This window comes from Perissodus microlepis, chromosome 1 (assembly GCF_051167445.1).
Source record: "Perissodus microlepis isolate ML-2025 ecotype Zambia chromosome 1, ASM5116744v1, whole genome shotgun sequence".
NCBI lineage: Eukaryota > Metazoa > Chordata > Actinopteri > Cichliformes > Cichlidae > Perissodus > Perissodus microlepis.
In genome coordinates, this window is record NC_140461.1 from 35,874,580 (window position 1) to 35,897,367 (window position 22,788).

Consider the following 22,788-nt stretch of genomic DNA (forward strand, 5'->3'; position numbering starts at 1 on the left):
AGAGACCTAATATTTAATAATCCACATTTCACTGTTTTACTCTTTGGTTCAGATGTGGATACTGTACTGTTCTTTCTTTGTAATTGTTTATGTTTAAGTTGTTTGTTGCTGGTTTTTAGTTTGTTTTTTGTCTTTTTGGAAGCTTTGGAAGTTCCTGGGAGTCCACATCTCCGAGGATCTCACCTAGATGACCAACTGCTCCAAGCTGGTCAAGAAGGCTCACCAGCGCCTCTTCTTCTTGAGGACTCTGAGGAAGAACCACCTGTCCTCAGACATCCTGGTGAACTTCTATCGTTGCACCATCGAGAGCATCCTGACCAACTGTATAACAGTCTGGTACGGGAACTGCTCTGCCTCGGACCGGAAGGCGTTGCAGAGGGTCGTGAAAACTGCCCAGCACATCGCCGGAGCACCACTTCCTGCCATAAAGGACATCTACAGGAAGCGGTGTCTGAAAAGGGCTGGGAAAATCATCAGAGACCCCAGTCACCCATCACATGGACTCTTCACCCTCCTGCCCTCTGGGAGGCGCTACAGGAGCCGCCGGACTAAGACCACCAGGTACCGGAACAGCTTCTTCCCCACAGCTGTCAGACTCCTGAACTCTGCCTCCTGACATCTGACCCACGTTAACACATGGACTGGACATACACACACCACAACCACCTACACACACACACACACAATGGACAACTGTACCCTCAAACACAACAATAATAACATGGACTGAACCACCACTCACAACCACTAGCACTTTATATAGCCTCTGTAGGAATTATATCTCACTTATCTTAACTGCACTACTGTATAGCTCTGTGTAAATAATCATTCTGTACATTCGATAATTTTTAATCCTACAACTGTTTATAACCTGCATAGTTCCCATTTCTGTATAGCTGTATATCTCAGATTTCTGTAAAGTTATTTATTTCATATTCTGTACAGTTTTTCATATTTATATCCTGTTCATAGCCTGTACATAGCTTGTACTCACTACAGCCTGTACATACTTATAGTTATAGAATATTCACAACATACCTCATACCGTGTACATTATAACATACCATAATAGACCCATTTCTGTAATATACTTACATATCTATATTATTGCTAATATATATTGTAATATATCTATATCACTAAAGCACTTCTGGATGGATGCAAACTGCATTTCGTTGCCCTGTACCTGTGCATGTGCAATGACAATAAAGTTGAATTCTATTCTATTCCATTCTAACATAGCACCCACCCAGCTGTATAGAAACTCCGTCATGCTAGCTAGCACGCAGTACGAAAAAGTCAGCATAACGAAAATAAACTCCACCTAAACTTGGTTCATATCTGACCCAGATGGACTGCAGGTCATAACTTCTTACCTGAAGTTCAGTTCACCTGACACTCTCGGACCGGCGGCCGCTTCGGGTCTCTCCTCCTGCCTCCCTTTTCCTTCATCCACCTGCTGGCCTCCACCACTTGCTAATGTTATTGAATCTGTGGAAGCTCCGCGATAGCCACCACACGAAGTAACGAATAACGAGCCTATTTAATTCAATTCAATTCAATTCAATTTTATTTATATAGCGCCAAATCACAACAAAAGTCGCCTCAAGGCGCTTCATAGATACAGAGAAAAACCCAACAATCATATGACCCCCTATGAGCAAGCACTTTGGCGACAGTGGGAAGGAAAAACTCCCTTTTAACAGGAAGAAACCTCCGGCAGAACCAGGCTCAGGGAGGGGCGGGGCCATCTGCTGCGACCGGTTGGGGTGAGAGAAGGAAGACAGGATAAAAGACATGCTGTGGAAGAGAGACAGAGGTTAATAACAGATATGATTCAATGCAGAGAGGTCTATTACAGTTTTTCTCAAATGCTAAAACACATGTCACAAACGTTACCACCAGGTCCCCCAATGTCCAAACACAACACCCTTCTCTAAAGCTACATAAACACAACCACACCTTCCCACTGCAAAACTCAAACTCCCACACCAAGAGAGCAGCTCGAAGCTGTCAAAACTGTAAACACTATGCACAGCATTACACACTACAGCAAAACAATTGAAAACACAATGTTCAATTTGTGAGAAGGTTCTTTGGTTCATAACTGCCAATGCATATTTTTATAAACTGTACAGTAACGGATCGTCATAGAACCCTGCAGAGGATTAGGCATTTAGATTTGTGAGTTTCACATGAAGACTATAAATCTATAAAAACATCCTGCATGTACGTACACTACTGTAACACAACTCAATGCAAAAACAGAATCTATCGCACACAACAGTACTCTCGGAAACATGATCAGGGTGTGAAGTCTTTTTTATTGTCTACACGGTCTTTTTACAGTATTACACACAGTCACTGTGCGGCATCATGTCGCCGAGCTGCATTGGGCCACATCACCTCATCCACATCACAGGCTATATTGTCCCTTGCTAGGCACCGCGGGAAAAATGCCCTGGAATGGCGAATCCATCCCTGGAAGGCCTCCACTGGGATGTCAGCACAGGCCAGCTCCATTGCCCGTACGAGGTTCTCTCTTGTGTATGGCTGTCTGTCATACACCTTCCATCTCCATGATGAGAAGAACTCCTCTATAGGGTTCAGGAAAGGGGAGTAGGGTGGCAGACAGACGTTTAAAAAGTGGTCACTGTTGGTGGTGAACCACTCTCTGATTTGGTGTGTTTTGTGGAAGCGGACGTTGTCCCAAATGATCACATACATGTGATGTGCTAGCCTAGGATGGTGTTGTTGACGGTCCAGGAGGATGTCTTTTAGCTCCTCTAGGAAGGTGAGGAGACGTTGGGTGTTGTAAGACCCAAGGACAGCATGCCGGTGGACAAGCCCCTCCGTACCCATAGCTGCACAAAGAGTAATATTACCCCCCCGTTGGCCAGGAACCTCAGTGATGGCTCTTTGGCCAATGATGTTACGGCCTCTTCGCCTTCGTTTCTGGAGGTTGAAGCCAGCCTCATCCAGGAAGAGGTACTCATGGGGTCTGGCCATCGCGTCCAACTGCATTATCCTCTGAACATGGAAAAGTGTACAGGTGTTCAGAACGGTCAATCAGGTAGCACAGTATTGTCCAGAAGTAATGTAGGCCACTAAGCAACACAGTATGTCCACTAACTGTACTGTGGACATGGATGTATACGTACTTGCACATACTCGTAACGTTGTTCTATGTGTCGCGCAGAGTTGCGCTCAAAGGGAACCCTGTAGACCTGTTTCATCCTCATCTGTTGGCGCCGGAGAACTCGGTCTATTGTGGACACGCTGACAGCATCAATGTTCTCAAAGTTTACATTATCTGCAATGACTTTGTCTCTGATCTCTCGGAGTCTAATGCAGTTGTTCTCACGGACCATATCTGCAATGAGGGTTTCTTGTGCCGCTGTGAATATGGCAACCCTCCCACCTCTATGTGGCATCCTTTCAGCTCTAAAGAAAGAAACATGTGTTGTCAATTGACTGATTTATATGTAAAACTACATGTAAAGTAACAGACCACTTTCACAGGCCTGTAAAACTGTAGTGTGACAAAGAAAGCAATAGCGTACTATACCTGTTGTGTTGTCTAAATGCCTTGATAATGGTGGCCACGGTGAACCTACTCAGGTTTGGATGTACTCTTCGTCCCACTTCAGCCATTGTCATGCCATGGCCAATGACATGATCAATTACTGTTGCTCGCATATCATCTGTTATGATGGTGCGAGGTTGTCTTCTTCTCCCACCTGGACCTTCTCCTCTCTCTTGTTGGCCTCCTTCTCTTCCTCCTCTACTCCGAACTCCTCTTCTTCTTAGGCCTTCACCTCTTCCTCCTCTGATCTCAACCCCTCTTCGGCCTGCAGCGCTTCTCCTTCCGCACACTCGAATGCCTTCATCCATTGTGATTGTTTGGCATCTTCACCAAACTATGCTTTTATAGGTGGGGTCACATCATTAGCAACAGGTGTCTTCAATTTTGAGTCGTTGTGTGTAGTGACTGACGCCAGGTGTGTTCCCTGTGTTCAAAGATTGGTGGCTGTGGCAAGCATTTTGCATCACATGGGCTTTCATTTGAGAATATGAGCAGAGTTGTTTTGCAACATGTGTTTTAGCAAGGAAAAATGTGTTTAGATTTATGAGTACAGAGGGTTGTGTTTTGTGAATTGTGTCTTCATGTGACATGTGTTTATGGTACTGGAATATGGTGGCTACATTTAGTAAATGTGTTTAGACTACTGGTCATTTGGGTTACAGGATTGGCTTTTGTGTTTTAACATTTGAGAAAAACTGTAATAATAATAATAATGGATTGGATTTATATAGCGCTTTTCTATATAGCGATATTGTGTTCTGTAATGTTTATATCATATTGCACCACTAGAGGGTGGTGTCGCAAAATAAGAGTAAAGCGGAGTCGGTAAAGGTTGAGAGATAGAATACAGTTAGATGGCTAGCTGATAACTGATGTGTGTAACTGCTACCTCTTCGATGTTAGTCTGTGCTGAATTCATTAAAGAGCACTGTTCTTCATGAGGACTGGTTTATTACCGGCCGCTACTACAAACGCATAAGGCGCTGGTTGCTGTTCTGCATCCCAGTTAGGAACTGGAGAGGGTTGTGGTCAGAGAACACGACAGTTGGAACGGGACTGGACCCAAGGTACACTTCAAAGTGCTGCAAGGCTAGCAATAAGGCTAAGGCTTCCTTTTCAATCGTGCTGTAATGCAATTGGCGTTTTAGGAATTTTTTGGAAAAGAAACAGACTGGATGGTCAATGCCATTGTCATCCTCCTGCAAAAGCACTGCACCAGCCCCCAAAGCACTGGCGTCCACCTCAAGCTTGAACGGACGTGCGAAATCAGGGGCGGCCAACACAGGAGCACTGCAAAGGAGAGCTTTGGCAGCTTCGAAAGCAAACTGACATGTCTCTGACCACACAAATGGTGATTTTGGACTAGCAAGACTGGTTAATGGGGCTACTACCTCGGAGAAGTTTTTGCAGAACCCACGATAATAACCTGCCATGCCTAGAAAACGCCGCAGCTCCCGACGCGTCTGCGGAGCTGGGAAGTTTAATATTGCCTGCACTTTCACAGCAACAGGGAGGACTTGACCCTGTCCTACTTGTTTCCCTAGGTAGGTTACAACAGCCTTTCCAAACTCACACTTGGCCAAGTTTAGTGTCAGAGAGGCATCACGCAAACGGTCAAATATTTCACTGAGAGTTTTGAGGTGTTCAGTCCAGGTGGATGAATAGGCCACTATATCATCCAGATACCCCTCGCAGTTTATGACTCCATGTAACACAGTGTTCATCAGTCGTTGGAATGTGGCGCGAGCATTTCTTAACCCGAACGGCATGACGGTGTATTGCAAAAAATGATCGGGTGTAACAAAGGCACTGATTTCTGATGTGCGTTTGGTTAATGGGACTTGCCAGTATCCTTTTAGGAGGTCAAGTTTGGTCACAAAGTTTGCCGAGCCCACACGATCGACCATGTCATCCATGCGTGGGAGTGGAAAAGAGTCTGGTTTTGTAGCAGCGTGTACCTTTCGGTAATCGTTACAGAAACGGGAGGTTTGGTCGGGTTTTGGAACGAGCAATGATGGTGAGCTCCAAGAACTATTACTGGGAAGGGCAAAACCATGGTCAAGAAGATACTGGACTTCTTGCTGCATTATGGCACACTTAGTGGGATTTACTCTGTAGGCATGTTGCTTTATTGGTTTGTGATCACCCACGTCAATATCATGACTTAGCACGTGCGTTTGAGTGGGGATATCACCAAAAAGAGTTGGGTAATTGTTAATGAGCTCACTGACATCAGATTTGGCAGGATCAGACAGATGTGCTAAATAGACATCCAAGTCAGCCAAAATTTCAGAGTTCCTCAGACGTGCACCGGAAACAGAGCTGTGCCTGTCATCCAACCCATCATGGCAGGGACTATATAAGGGTTGAGAGATGGACACTGACACAATAGGTGACACAGCAGGCGACGGACCTGAGCGTTCACGACCAACATACTCCTTCAGCATGTTGATGTGAGAGACGCGACTTTTCTTCTTACGGTCAGGGGTTAACACGACGTAATCGGTTTCACTCAGTTTACGCTCAATGACATACGGACCGGAAAACTTTGCCTGCAGGAGAGACCCAACGACAGGAAAGAAAACCAACACATGATCACCTGACTGGAACATCCGTGCTACAGACTTCTGTCCAACTTTTCTTCAGTTGGGCCTAAAGTGAAATCCTCCAATTTAAATTCCATACTAACACACACACCCTCCCACACAAGAAAAAACTGCCAACCAGAAAAGTAGAGCTAACCAAGAACACAGGCAACCTACCTGCGACAACAGCAATGAACAAAGAACAAAAGAGCCCACTCACCAAAAGAACCCAACAAGAGAAAAAAAAAAGAATGGACAAGCCCCCAATTAATGTTACGTTCTTAGTCTAGGCGAGTATTGAACGCAACAAGAAGTTGGCCCACTCACACACTTGCAAATCACTTTGTCAAAGAAACTCTGGTGGATGGTGGAGGCTAGTAGAGAGGGGACCAGGTGGCTGTCATCCGGTAGTTAAGTACTGGAGGTGATTAGACAATTATCCAATCCAAGGACAGGAAGAGACTCCACCCAACTACTCAGCAGGCACGCCCAGGTGTCCACCTCCTAAGAGAGAGAGAGGAAAAAACCCACAGCCATCCTCTAGTGGGAGGAGTCACACATAAAACAAACACTGACAACATTGGATCATAACAATGTTCATTTACCTGTTACTACCACATGCCAAATCCGGTCGTTGGTACTTGCTGGCTTGTGTAGCCACTAGGTAACAAAAGCTCAACACTGCGCCCTAGCATCCTGGAGCACTTCTGTTGTGTTTTGTACGTGTTTTGGAGTTTTTACGTGCTGCTTTCTCTCTAGGGTCCACCGTAAATATACTTTTATTTATTTATTTGTCGTTCACTTCAAAGATCCGGCTCTAAGAGCCGTTTCGTTTGCGACCAACACATCACTATCAGGGACAGATGTGAGAGTCCCTTTTGAGCATGATGGCTTGATCGTGATGCTTTAGCACAACTTTCTAAAACACAACACTTTTTTGCTTTTGGCAGGTGGTGGTGTGATGGCTGCTACTTCTCTTTTTTTTTTTGCCTGTCCCATTTGGTTCTTTAGCCATCAGAATTGTTGTCTGAAGACCAACAAGGATACCCGATGGATTTACTTTGCCAAATGGATCATCACGGCCTTGCCGTATTGGTCCATTTGATCGACCTTTGTTGTTATTATTTATTTTATTTTTGGTTGTTACAGACGGGACAGACATGACTGAGGGATAGGAAAGGGAGAAAGAAAGATAAAGGAAAAGAAAAACAGAAGGGAAGAGGGACAGTGAGGAAGGACACTTAAAAAGAGAAAGAAGAAAAAAAAAATCTCCTGGATCACCTGTTGAGAGAAAAAGAAGAGAAAACAAGCAAAAAAAACAGAGCAACATACTAAACACAACACCATCACGTTAATCTAGCTAAGTGTAAACAGCAGTAAATACTAAATATTGAATGTTGTTGTGTAGCAAGCAGGACCGACAGCGCACAATGTGCTTGGAAATAGCAGCCAATAAAGGTGTAGTTTATGTCTATGAACAGTGAACACAAGTGTGCACACCTGTGTGGATCAGCGCGCTTGTATTCAAAAGGTTTCCCCATGTAATGGTCTGCTAGAGGGTGTAGAGAGCCATAGCCCCGTACCCCAGGGCATGAAGCAGGCATGGAGGAGATCCAGGCTCCAGACATCCAGAGGCCCTAGAGTGCGAGAGCCCAAGGAGGACCACCGGACGGGCATCCGTGCCACCCTCCTGGGAAGAGCTGAGGAGAGCCCCAGATGAGGGGTCACCCAGTAGCCACGGAGCAGAAGCCAGAAGGGGCTGCAGTGGCGTGCCCGCCGGCTCTGCCGGCAGCCAGCTGTGCCAGAGTGAACCGAGCCGCAGGCCCAGAGGCCGGAGTCCCGAGGGCCCCCTTTGCCCCGGAAGAGGCCTGACCGAGCAACAGGCACCAGGGCCCGCCAAGTAGTCACCGGGAGTGAGCTGGTACATACCTGAGCGCCCAGCCCCGGACACCAAGAACCACCAGCGCACCGACCCCTGAGGGCATCAGTTACCGGCAGGGAGTGTGGTGAGGGGAGATAGGCCTTTGGAGGGCCTGGGAGTTCCCAGAGAGGTGGAGTGTAAGACCAGACCTGACATATAGACACAGACAAACAGGCACACACAGACACAGACATGCATTCCCACCCTCATGCACACACATACAAATACTCAGCACTCACCCAACATAGGGATAGACATACATGGACATGTACACACAATCAAACTCCCCAAACAAACTCTATACCCCAGGTCCAGGTACCCTCACCCCTGGAGGGGGAAACGGCACCTAGACCCAGGAGATGTAACCCTTTCCCCCGGGGTGGAGGCAAGCAGACCGCCCCAGGCTCCGCAGCAGCAGGGAGGCCCCGCATCCCAGATCCCAATCGGACGGCCAACACCTCCTCCCAGCCCCCCTGCCCCGATGGCCAGCAGAGAACAGGGGTGTGTGAAGACCCCAAACCTCCCTCCTCTCGCTCATGTGTAGTGTTGCTGCGTGTTGTTCTAAGGTGCATTTAAAACACGGGAGAGCATGGTGCTGCTGCCAGAGAGCAGCAGGTGTTAGCACGGCCCCTCCCGAGAACCCGAGGGTGGGGAATGCCTCCCCTGCACCCTGGTGACACACCCGCACCTCAAGGCCCTACTTGTGTGGGTGGGTGTATTGGAGCGGGAAGGGGGAGGCAGCCGGGGATGGGGAGGCTGCTACTTCTCACTGCCTTGTTTGGCTATATAATTACAAAGATACATACAAAGACTTTTTAAGCTCTTATCATTTTACTTTTTCACAACTGCCGACACACTCAACCATTAACACGGTGTCATTTTTTCTTTTGTTCTCAGAATCCAGGTAATACTTTTCACTGAACTGTTGCAATGAGACAACACTGCCCACATTAGGTGGAACCGGAAATTACAACACTGCCAGAGTTCCTGTATATAATCTACACAGCACCAAGTGTCAGAGCTTTCTGCTTTCCTCCTTTGCTGTGTAGTAATGACAATAAAAAAAGGAAAAGCTGAAATAAGTCAGGTTATTAACTTAAAACGACTCCTCCATTTGTTACTGTTTTACGGACACCTTGTAACTGTGTGTTTTTAAGGACGCAGCACGCACCTCTGCAGGCTCACATACCAACAATGAGTACAGCAGGGCTAAGCAGATGAGTTTGGTTGGCACAGTGTTGGTCTGCAGAGGAAATACTAGCAGCTGCACAGATCCAGATTTTGTTTGTCGGCAGTGTCACGGTACTGGCTTGTGTGACCCAGTGTTTTGAGTTTCTTTGTATTTTGTTGTTCATTTGTGTTCTATTTTCATATTCAGCTGACCTAAATTCTGTCATGGCTAGGGTGCAGTTACAGTTCATGGTTTAACAGATTCCCCTTGTGTCTCACCCGTGTTTAAGTCTCCCTCATTGGTTACTGTGTCTAATCTGTCATGTCTCATGTCTGTGAGTTTCATGTTGTATAGCTCATGTCATTTCTGTGTCTTACTATGGTTACCGTTTCACTTTGAAGGGGTCTTGTGGTGCATGTTCATTGTTTTAGTTTCACTTCCACTGTGGCGTCATGATGTTCATGGTAGCAGCTGTTCCCTCGTGTTTTTCCACTTCCCCTTATTACCTCTTGTGTATTTAGTCTATGTGTTTCCGTTTAGTCATTGTCAGGTCGTCTGTGTTACCTCCCCCATGTCTTGTCACAGTGTTCAGAGTGTTCATAGTCATAGTCATAGTTATAGTCTTCCTAGTTTTCATAGTTGAATCACAATTTTCTTAGTTTTCATTTTTCCCTGTTTAGGTTCTAGTGTAGTTTCACCACTGTCCTTGCTGCTTGCTTTTTGCCTCCTTGTATGAGCCCTAATAAAGGCTCGCCTTTCGTTTAGAGTTCAGTTCCGTCTCCTCGCCTGTGTCTCCTCCTGGGTTCTCCTCACTCGACCCACCACCGTGACATCCAGATATCTAAATGGAAGCCTTGTACAGCTAAACCCAATAATTAAATCAACTGATCGTAAAATTAACATTGAATTGAATTAACATCAGAATAAAGCTCAGCTAGGAAGATGCAACAAACACACATCCGTCTCGTCTGGTACATAACAGCCGGGCTGATAAAACGCAGAAAGAAAAGGCAAAACTGAAACTCTTCTCAGAATAACAGTGTGTGAGTCATCACTGGACTAACAGCTCAGTTCAATAATTCAATGCTCCTCTGTAAGTATGAATTATTAAGCCTGGAGACGATGTCCTGTGCTGTGAAACCGTTCCAATGAATATTTCCCCTTTTATTAGGAACTGCTGCTTCTTCTTGCGTGATCGGCTTCTGGAGTCGCTGAACTTCAGTGAGTCTGGGAGTTTATAAAGCACGTCACACGTCTTACATATGTTCACTATATAAACTGAACACCGACTTAATAAAAAAGATGATTGCATTTTATCTGTGTGACATCCCAGATGGGCAGGGGCAGCGCAGCGCTAAACCTAACCAGCGAACATGTTTCCCATGGATACCGTGTGTGTGAATGGCTTGAACCACCTGGGAAGCAGACCTTTTTGTTTCTTAACCTTTTAATCCCTACATGTGACAGCAGACACACTACAGTCTTCAGAGACGCAGCCATGAGACTCAGCTGCATATGATATTTTCCTAAATCCATAGAAAAAAAGTTTGTCCAGATGAAAATGATCATCTTTGCAAATTTGCCATTTGCACTTTCTTTTAAATCTGCTCCTGGTACCACTGCCTAGTTTTCCCTGTTCATCACACTTTTCTTCTGAGCACATTTTTGCCTCGTTCTTCTCCATCTTCACCCGTTTTTCTCAGAATCATTAAGCGTCTCGTTTAAATTTCTGCCCTTTTCTCCTCCTTCTCATCACATTGTGACCATAGACTGTATATCAAAGATATGTAGCTTCCAAGCATAGACAGTAAAAACAAGGATTTAGCTTTCAGGTTAGAAATACAAAGCCAGACTGAAATGCCTTGAGCCTGCTTTTTGAATCGAAGGTCACCAGATGGTGTTAGCTGTGGCTGGGAAAAGGACTTCCTGTCAAACTATGACTTGACCTCTTTAAACACTTTCTTCCAAGTTTGTGGCCTTAGTTACTCATTTTAGGTTATTCTGAATACAACATTAAATCTATTTTGTAAATGTCTCGATGCATGCTCAATCATCCAGAGAAGGAAATCCCAAAAAGTTGATTCTGTTTATCGGGAACGCTACGTGCAGCTGAACAGAATCAACTTTTGGGGATTTTGTAAATCTCAATGAACCTATGTTTGAAAATGAAGAATTATCTGGGATTATCTGTGAAACTGCACTTGTCAATCACAAAATAATTAACAGCAACGAGCAGCACAGTTGAGAAGAAGGGACAATGCAGACAATGCAATCGACCCAAAGGCTCAAGCTCAAGGGGGTCGCTGCACTGCTGTAAACAACATGCACACATAAAGCTTGCAGCTAACATTTCCCCCATGCATGCAGCAAGTATAAATATGAAAAAATAGATTTATTAATACAGGGTGGGACATTTATATGGATACACCGTAATAAAATGGGAATGGTTGGTGATATTAAAGTCCTGATTGTGGCACATTAGTATATGTGAGGGGGCAAACTCCTCAAGATGGGTGGTGACCATGGTGGCCATTTAGAAGTCGGCCATCTTGGATACAACTTTTGTTTTTTCAATAGGAAGAGGGCCATGTGACACATCAAACTTATTGGTAATGTCACTATGAGACCACCCATCTCCCATGCTACAGTTAGCAAACTGCTTGCTAAGTTTCGTGAAACTGGTTCAGTGTTGGATTTGCCAAAATGTGGACGCAAGAAAACTGTCACTAATGAAGAAACATCAGTGGCTGTCCTAGCTTCATTCAGCAAGAGCCCACAGCGTAGCAATCGCCGCATGTCACTGGAGAGTGGCATTAGTCGAACATCCCTTCGGCGGATATTAGCTACTCACAAATGGCACCCTTATAAACTCTAGCTGCTTCAGCATCTCGACGAGGATGACGCAGATCAGCGCACAGAATTTGCAGAATGGGCAAAACAAAAATTGGAACAGGACCCTCAGTTCACGCAGAATATTTTGTTCAGTGATGAGGAAAAGTTTTATGTGAATGGTGAAGTTAACCAACAAAACCACCGCTATTGTTCTGACACTAACCCACATTGGATGGATCCCTCCAAGACTGCTGGACCAACAAAAGTGATGGTTTGGTGTGGTATATGCGGTACAACGATAGTGGGTCCATTCTTCATCAATGGAAACCTCAAGGCCACTGGATATTTGAAATTGCTACATGATGATGTGTTTCCCTCTTTATGCACTGAAGCTGGCACGTTCCCTGAGTTTTTCCAGCAAGATGGTGCACCACCACATTATGGGTGCCAGGTCCGAGCATTCCTAGATGAACACTTTCCTGGAAAGTGGATTGGTCATCGTGGGCCAGTTGAATGGCCCCCAAGGTCTCCTGATCTGACCCCCTTAGACTTTTATCTTTGGGGTCATCTGAAGGCAATTGTCTATGGTGTGAAGATACGAGATGTGCAGCACCTGAAACTATGGATACTGGATGCCTGTGCTCGCATTTCTCCTGCGGTGTTGCTATCAGTGTGTGAAGAGTGGGAGAAGAGGGTTGCATTGACAATCCAACACAATGGGCAGCATATTGAACACATTTTATAAGTGGTCAGAAACTTGTAAATAACTCATGAAAGAATAAAGTTACGTTGAAACCAAGCACACCATTGTTTTTCTTGTGACATTACCAATAAGTTTGATGTGTCACATGGCCCTCTTCCTATTGAAAAAACAAAAGTTGTATCCAAGATGGCCGACTTCTAAATGGCCACCATGGTCACCACCCATCTTGAGGAGTTTGCCTCCTCACATATACTAATGTGCCACAAACAGGACTTTAATATCACCAACCATTCCCATGTTATTACGGTGTATCCATATAAATGGCCCACCCTGTACAATAAATTAATGTAAAATTAAATAATAATACAAATACAAATCCCTTAAGGTGGTGCCGGAGAGGTGAATGTTGTTCAAGATAAAGACGATGTTGGATAATACCTCCAACCCACTCCATGACGTGCTGGCTAGCCACAGGAGCAGTGAGAAACTGTGAAACCTGTGGCCATCTCCCTGTACAACTCCTCCATCTAACACACTGTAAACACTGCAATAGCTACACCCTTTTTGCACACACCCTTTTCTACTCTGTCATATTCCTGTCAACACTCTTGATATTTATTTATAATCACGTCTGTCAATCCTTGATATTTATTGAGTGACCTGTATATATTAGTGCTATTTCTTAAATTTCTTAAACCTGTAACATATTGTATTGTTGGTCTGTTTCTGTTATTTATACTGGAGCAACTGTAACCCACATAATTTCCTTAGGGATTAATAAAGTATGCAGATTCTGAAATAATTATACACCTCTCTGCATTTAATTATTAATCTCTGTCTCTCTTCCACAGCAAGTCTTTATCCAGTCTTCCTCCCCACACACCAACCAATCACAGCAGATGGCCCCGCCTCTCCCTGAGCCTGGTTCTGCTGGAGGTTTCTTCCTGTTAAAAGGGAGTTTTTCCTTCCCACTGTCGCCAAAGTGCTTGCTCATAGGGGGTCATATGATTGTTGGGCTACCTTACAATATAAAGCACCTTGAGGCGACTGTAGTTGTGATTTGTTGCTGTATGAATAAAACTGAATTGAAACGAACAATTCTATTGTTTGTTTGTTTTTTTTCTTTATGAAAGGTATAGTGAGGAAAATCTGCTTAGATTGAAGAATGCATTGAAAATCTCGTGTTTCACTCCACTAGTGAAAATCTCACAAAGTGCAAAAAAAAGAGATAAATCTTAAACAGGGGTTTTAATGCACAGCTCTTCATGCAGGGCCTGCCATTGTTTTATTATTGAATTGTAACAGAGCAGCTGTTAATCTGACAGTCAGATTTCTTTTTAAAGAAAAAAAAAAACTCTGGCATTCCTGTAACCAAAGTGAATCATGTGCACACAGTATCTTCCTCTTATCTCCACATGAATCACTAATAAAGTGTCACAATCATTTCATCACACCCGGCCCTGATGAAACAAACTACAAAGGCAAGTTTTAAAATTATAATGCTGTGCATTAGCGCTCACTGAATATTTTCTTTCATTTTAGCCAGATGCATTTTAATAAGACACACTGCATAAATTTGCATTTTCTGCAAACTCCTCTCACTCACTTTGTTGCAACGTGGACGGCATTTCAGGAAGTTAGTTGCAGTCGGGTTTCAATGAAGACCCTCGCAAAGGAATATTGTTCAGTATTCAGCAAAACATTTAAGACAACACTGGTTAATGTGAGCGTAGTTTTTACTACTTTGACTGGACCGGACGACGGCGTGGCAGCCGCAGGACTGGACGAGGATGATGCTGCAGGCGACAGTGTGGAAACCGCAGGTGGAGGCGCTGCAGGCGATGGTGATGGCTGGATGGGCTCCTCGGCCCCCGAGCGGAAGGAGGAGTCTGGAGCGGTTCCTCTGACCCCCCAGTGAAAACAGAAGGCTGCTGAACAGGCCCTCCAGAGGAGGCAGGCACAGGTGTGGGGACCTCTGGCAGGCACAGAGCAGGCTGGAGCTGCGCAGGGTGTTGACTCTCCTCAGCTGGCTTCTTAGCCTCCAGGGGTACAGAGTCAGCTGAGGGTTTAGGCCCTGGAGAGAGTAACTAACTCTAAGGGGCCCAGCTTTTGAGGGAACTTAACAGTTTTAATGGGTTTGTCACTCTGCTTAGAGTGAGTGGTTAAAAAAAACAGTCCGTTACGGATAGTCTTACGATAGCTACCTGTACGGGAGAAGCAGGTGAAGACTGAACTGATGGCTGAGCTAATCTTTGAGCTGCAACCTGAGTAGGTGACTGACCTAGAGACCATGGAACAGGTAACCATGCTCGGGACGGAGCAGGAGACTGAGCTGCAGGAGACCGAGCTGATGACTGAGGTAATGGTTGAGGTAAAAATGGAGCTTCAGGCTGAAGTGGTGGTTTTGGTGGAAGCGGAGCGGTGGTTGAGTGGCTGACTGAGTTACAAGCCAACAAAAAGGGCAGCTGAGCTGTAGGCTGTAGGCTGCGCTGGTGACTGTGATGGAAGTGGAATAGGTGGTGGTGTAGGTGCTCCTGAGTCTTCAGAACATTCACTAACCAGCTGGACCGGCTCAAAATTTACAAGACCAGAAGTGGCTGACACAAAATTAACAGGCTCACAGTAGACAAATTGTCCAGAAATAAATCCGGGCTTAGAAGGGGCAAAACAAATTGAGTCCTTAATTGAGCTTGCATTAGAATGCAAAACAGTCCCAGATGAAACAGTCTTAACTCCTGGCTCTGAAGGAACATGAGGAGCACAGTCTTTTGAACCCAGAGGGAAGTAATTATTCTCAAAATGAACACCGAGTCAGCTGGGTCTATTATCTGGTCGGGTCATTCTGTCAGGGTCTGTGTGCGGGCCGGCAGAAAAGGACTTAAGGTGAACTTAAGCAGCTTTATTGCTGTGCACAAACTGAACTGAACTGGGAATATAAAACTAAACTAGCAGGCAGGAGGCCGGAACATACACCAAGGGCCGACAGCGAGGAGACGTTGATGACATGACAGAGAGCAAGGAAAACACAGGGCTTATATACACGGGGAGTAATCAGGGAATGGGAAACAGGAGGGAGACACAGCTGGGAGAGATTAGGGCTAACGAGACAGGGGGGAGGTAAAACGGAACACACTGACATCAGACATGAACCTTCAAAGTAAAACAGGAAACGAGACAATTCACAAGACACAGAATTGACACTTAACTAAAATGGACACATGGAAAACCTAAGAAATAGAAATCACATAACAAAGAACTATACATCCATTCACTTCCGCTTATTCTTTTCAGGGTCGCAGGGGACGCGCCTATCCCAGCTGTAATGGGGCGAGAGGCGGGGTACACCCTGGACAGGTCGCCAGTCTGTCGCAGGGCTAACACACTGAGACAGACAACCATTCGCACTCACATTTACACCTATGGGCAATTTGAATTAATCTATCCCTACAAACTACATTTCTTTGGAAGCCAGAGTAAACACCCATACAAACACTACACAGAAATGATGGTGGAATTGAACTCAGGACCTTTTTGCTGTGAGGCAACAGTGCTAACCACCGTGTCACCGTGGCTCCTCAAAGAACTAGAGCACTAGAAATACAGAGAAAGAAGCTTAAACACTAAGAGTGATAACAATGATGAAAACCAAATATCAAATCAGAACACAAGTCAGAACAGCAAAGAAATGATAGAACAATAATAATAAACAAAACACTGGGTCATCGACCCAGGACGGTGACGGCCTCTAGAAAGGAACAGATCCTTTCAACACTATGGGGGAGTAACGCTAACATTCTGGAGCATTTCCTTAACTGCTCCCATGAATCCCATGGATCAGGCTCCTGACATTTGCATTGTTTACTAATATTTGTATGGAAACTTGTGCAAAAAGATTAGATCCCATGCAAATTACCATCAGATTTATGAAAATTGCAGCGCAATTGCAAAAAGTGATTTCCAGTATTTGCCAAAAAAAAAAAAAGATTGTTGGTATTTAAAAAACTGTAAATCACTTGTCGGCCTATAATCTGTGAAGAGAGAACTGAGCTTAAAAGTAAAGCTGATGATTTACACCCTTTGAACCGGTCACACAACAACTTGTCTTCAGCCTCAGGCTGCTCTTCATTTAGGGGTTTTGCTGAGGTGGGCTTTCTCCACCAGGGGGCAGTTTGCAGGGAAATGCATATTGTTTTTGTCAATGCAAACAAAACTACAAACAACCTAAGCCATACTGATGATGCTCAGTTTGTAAAGTACAAATAAATAATCTGTATTCAAAGAAAAACACTGGACTGGATACGATGCAATCAGCTGATGGTTTTAGTGGAATATGTAAAAAAATCAGTTTGTCCAAACTTCAGTTTGAACATTAGGAACCGCCAAAACAGATGCCAATATAGTATATTCTATAAAACAAACTGGTTGACAGCTCAGTTTTTAAGCTCTGTTAAGAACACATACACTGATACACATTTATTTATTTCAGTGTTCAAATAAAGTTAAAAAAAGTGTCTTTTTAATTTTATTCTACAGTAACTTTAATTGTTTTGTTTTTAACCCAATTTCTTACACTCTATTACACACAAGACAAATGTAACTAAATCTGAATAAAAATGCTTTTTTAAAAACAGCTGTAGATTTTACTGTGTGATTTGAAAAGCTCTGTAGGACTGATGGGGCTCTGACACTTACGTTTACGTTTTGTACTATTTCCCAAAAAGATTTTCTTTTTTGGTTAATTTGAGCCAAACATTGCTCTGGACAGCAGACATGCCGGGTGTTAAACAGGCCTTGAGGTACAGTCACAGGTACCAGGACCAAAGCACGACTAATGCTGTCAACAGTTTCTCTTTATTTGCTGGAATTTTTTTTTCAATGAACTATTTAGTGCAGGGGTGTCGAACTCCAGGCCTCGAGGGTCGGTGTGCTGCAGGTTTTAGATATCACCCTGGGTCAACACACCTGAATGAAATGATTAGTTCATTACCAGACATGTTGAGGAGGTCATTTAGCCTTTAAATCAGCTGTGTTGGATCAAGGACACATCTAAAAACTGCAGGACACTGGCCCTCGAGGCCTGGAGTTGGACACCTGTGATTTAGTGAATCCGTGTGGATTACAGCGCACTGTGGTGGATCTTTTTCACATTATAAACAATCTTTGGCAGAGTTCAGAGTACAGACAGCTGTGTTGTGTGAAAGCCTATTTGTGTTTATGAAGACTGTTTGACACACTGACCTTTACAACAACAACAGGCTTTTATTTTGTAGATGCTGCAGATGATCACGTCAACTTTTACACTAAGAAAGTCGCAATTACTGATACACATCTAATCTTTCACACTTGCACACTTTTTACTTCTATTTGCAATCACAATGTTTTCCAGTTATTTAGTATTTCATAATGTTGCAGCACTAGTTAAAATGAAGCACGTATGATTAAAGGAAACAACAGTTTGAAATGAAAAATAGTGATGTCCACATTTAAAGATCCATTCATCAAGTCCAACCTCCTCTCTATATCAGCCTGTTTGACTCTTTTTTTACTGAAGTTAATGCTGAACCTTAAAACCAATCATGAATCAGCTTTGGTACAATCTATGTATCTTGTTTCTAACGGGAGAACAGTCTGGCCTCTCTACATGACTTCAGTAAGGAGTTGATTGTTCTGAGTCAATGCTGAACCACAAGATCAATCAAATCTAAAAAAAACTGAGATGAAAAATACCACATATCCCTTCCCAAACTTTCACACTATGAATATTTCCCACGTTAAAGTCTCTCAGCGTCCATCTGCGGTGGGTCGAAACGAGCAGGGATCACGTTCTGGTCTGGAACAGTCTAATTCATGCAACACTAGAATCACTCAGTTCTTTATTACGCCCAGTGATTTCAATGCCGACAGGGTAAGGCTGACCAAATGGTTTAAATGTACAGTGTCTATTAACTATGGTCTTAATTATCATCAGTACAAGAATTGGTACAATAATTCCAAAATAATCTTATTTAACAGTTTGGGAAATGTTAAAATATGACCTGTGGCTATATGGCAATAATACACTTTAAAGTTTACTCAAAATGTGCTTTTTGGAATTTTCTCCAGTGAATTATCACAAACGGGATCAAACGCAAAGGTCTGGTTTAAATTGTGACATGTGGTCATGTGATCACTTTAAAGCTTCTGCATAAAACTATCTATAGTCATTGTCACAGGAAAAAATTGGCATCAAAGATATCACAATTACCTCATGTGTCAAGTGCATAATTTATAGGCGATTATACCAGATTAATGCTTAAAATTCAGAGCATCAGTGCAATAATCCAGGAGGTTCACAAGAACTGCTGAATTGTTTCTTTATGAAGAGGAGTAAAATGTATGAATGTTCCTGAGGCTTTTCACTCTGGGCTAAAAAAGACTGTCAGCCGCTTTCGTCCTCTAAATAATCATAATATTCAGCTTTTTAAAAAAAATTCATCTGAACTAATTAGAGTGATGAAATCTGTAGTAATATCCTCCCTTTAAAATCTTCCAGGCATTGTGAAGCTTTTGGCAGAAAAGAAATCAGTGATAGGAGAAGCTGACGATGATGAAAAGGCAAAGAGGGAGGCAGTAAGACAGCTGGAAGGGTTCACAGAGTGGAGCGAGGCTGCAGGAGGGTCCACAGCCAGATGAAAGCTGTCTGTGTTCAATCATCACTATGACCCGGGTCAGACGGCGTGCAGTAAATATCCAGGCTATGATATACTGTGCAACAATTCTACTTTTCAAAAGTTCATTTTGTTCACTTGTCAGGGAGACGCTGTTTAGTGGCCATGTTTTTGTCCATCCCGTCTACATGTACAATACTTAGTAACTCCACAAAGAGAGACAGCAAATAAAATATATATGAGATGGACGGACAGAGTCAGCTGGTGATCGCTCTTTTGAAGATGGGATATGAGAAGGTGTGCTCCAGCTTCAGGAGTATCATACTCCTTAACCTCCTTTAGAAGGTCTATGCCACCGTACCAGTCTGCCTGTTTGTTGGATCTCCAATTCAAAGGGAACAATATGTTTTTGTCCCTGTTGTGGAAAACTGGAGCAGGTCTTTAACCTCTCATGGATACTAGATGGTGGGAGTTTGGTGGTCTTGAAGAAGGCAAATGATTGCATGCTGTAGTGTTTCTTCCTGAGTGTGGGGTATCGAGCACATTTTACAGCCTTTCTGTCACAGCTGCAGCCTGGTTTGATTTGCTGACAGTCAGACTTGTGCCGACGAGCGTTAGAGTTTAGAGACAGGGCTGCTGTTTATCACAGATTCCATTTTTCAACTTTTATGGACAGAATTTTTTTGGCACGGCCAAAGAGTGAAGCTCTCTTGTTTGGTGGTAAAGTTTTGAAGGATAGGTTTTGCTTTTATCAAGTATGTATGACCCAAAAAAGGTCCCTCATTGCTCCATTTTAATGCAAGTGATAGGTAACAAACTGCAGTGATATGTTCTGCGCATCCCTGCGGTGGTGTAGAAATATACATTTCATACGAAAAGTTTTTGAGTTAAATCAAGTGGAAAACTGCAGATTCTTGAGTGACAGTGGGAAGATAGTAAGACATGAAAGTAAGTCCTTCTTCTCTTTTACAGTTTTGCAGCAATTTTGGTTGGATCGAACTGTTTGAGGGGTTCTGGCCCCTGAGTTGTACGCTTGACAGCATTGCTTTATAGCAATGAGGGCCTTTACACGAATATTCACATGTGTTCACAGCAAGAACCTTTACTTTGGGTGCTATTTTACTGATAATGTGTCAGAAACTGACAGTCAGAAACTTTTACATGGTTCACACAGTGTGCAGGAGCCCAGCTGTCTTTGCAACAGAAACACTCCAACCTGCTCGCTACTTTGACAGCGCTCGCTTCGAGACTGCAGCCTGCCCGTGTGTCAGCCTCCAGGGAGGGCAGACGAGCTCTCTACAGCGCCGCCCTCCCTCTCTCTCAGCCCGGCTTCTTCTCCTCCAAACGGCGCTCATAGCAGCGACCTGACGGCCGCTCAGCAGTCGCGCTTCTGCCGCTGTTCAAACACACCACCCCACAGCCGTTCGTGGGGGTTTTGATATTTCAGTAGCAGGCACCGACCACAGGGGGAGATCCGGTTCGTTTCAGGGAGTTTTTGTTTTCGGTTGATGGATGGAGTCGTCCCCGCAGGATTCAGCCAGCGAGGCGAGCAGGAGCGGCTCCGAGCCCGCTACATCAGCGAGCCTGGAGACTCCGCACCTCACACCGCCCAGGACACACAGCTCCTCCGGCTCCAGCTGCGGCAAAGGTAGGACTGCTAATTCTTAAATGATGATGATTATTATTGATCTCGGTTACATCTGTCACAGCTGTGAGTGTGTTTGAGCTGCAGCAACAACTTCAAACGGTTTGTGGAGCAGTTTGATGTGTTGGAGCGCAGACATCCACTGACACGTGCACATTAACACCTCTGTGTGAGAACATCACTTTGATGTGGACGGAAAATGTCATGTTGAGCTGAAGGCATTTTATTTAACTTTAATTAATAAATAATAAAATAATCGACTTAAAACGTGAAAGTGAATGAATGTCATACCCTTCCTGTTTGGCCGTTTTGCTATTTTTTTGTTCCAGTGAAAGGAAATCGTCTTTATAAGACTTCAGTTTTTAAGACAAACGTGTTCTTACTGTATTAGCAGCTTGTGTACACCTTTCATGTCAACAATCAGCCCGCTCCAAAAATGTTTTTTCTTTTTACAGATCAGTAACAAAGAACATGAAGCTAATGAACAAAAGTAGAAATTGTTGATTCATAACAGGAACACAGTGATTTGTGGCTCTTTTGTGGGGTGGCTGTGGCTCAGGTGGCACAGCAGGTGGTGCTTCACCTGGTGGTTCCATCCCCGTGTGTCCATCAGATATCTTGGGCTAACCCCACGTTGTGTCCATCAGTGTGTGAGTGTTTGACAGAAAGCATAGAAAAAAGTGCTGTGTGTCGTCAGAGTGGAAAAGCACTGTATCAGAACTGGTTCATTTATCATCAATAGAAACTCTTTTGATAAATACGTTAGTACAACATTGTTAAACCCTGCTGCTCCAGCTGTGTCATCCAGATTTGAGGCGCAAATGTCAATTCCTTGTTATTTAGAAAATGACAATTTTTGTTGAGAAACAACGATTTGCGAGTTGTTGCAACAGTACATTTAACAAAAGACTGAACTGGAGGCTGTTACAACATTTAAAAAAAGATCGTAGGAGATCTAAATGAGTAAGAAGTAGAGTCAAAGGGACACAAAGAGACTTGAAATAACCAAATAAAGTGACTTAAAATGATCACACAAAGTCTCATGACAAGTCCACATCGACTACAGAGACTTAAAACCCCCAAAACACAGAATCAACCACAAGGAGACTCAGTACAACACCAGGGTCTGAAGACGGGCACAAAGAGACTCCAAACAACTCCAAAGAATTAGAAAACAGCCAAACATTCAACACAACCACAGAGATTTAAATCAGCGACAGTTAAAAGAACCACAGACTCAAAACAATCAAAGAAGGACTTAAAACGACCACAGAGTCTCAAAATAACCACGAAACAAGTACTAAGAGGTTCAAAGTAACAGCTACAGTCTCACAACAGCTAAAACTACTACAAAGACTTTGAAAACAACCACAAATATATTGGTGGATATGTTTTGCAGCAGAATTATATTTTGCATGTTTTTATTATTTGATGGCCACCTAAACAGAGTGTCACGCTCTCACTTGCATGCAGTAATTAATACCAGTGAATGAAGCCATACGTCCCCTGTGAGCAGCTCACGGACCTGACGGCAGATTTTCCTGCTGCTCATTATTGGTATGCAGCCTGGAGAGAGAGAGGCGGTCAGATCGAACTTCATTGAGTTTCTCGGAGCAGAGTCGATTACGTAACAGCTGTTTGAGGAGAAGGAGAAAAATCACAGTGAGTGTTTGAGCTGTGTTGAAATGGAGACGGGCA

The 22,788-nt window shown here is 43.9% G+C and overlaps 1 protein-coding gene across 1 annotated transcript in view; it reads left to right on the forward strand.

The window, feature by feature from the left end:
• Positions 1-20,775: 20,775 nt before the first annotated feature.
• Positions 20,776-22,788, forward strand: part of LOC146394199 (nuclear receptor ROR-alpha A-like) — a 157,047-nt gene continuing 155,034 nt past the window's right edge. Inside the window, exon 1 of the mRNA XM_084917852.1 lies at positions 20,776-21,093. Coding sequence (XP_084773978.1) covers positions 20,958-21,093 — 136 coding nt within the window. The 5' untranslated portion in view covers positions 20,776-20,957. The remainder of the gene's footprint in view (positions 21,094-22,788) is intronic.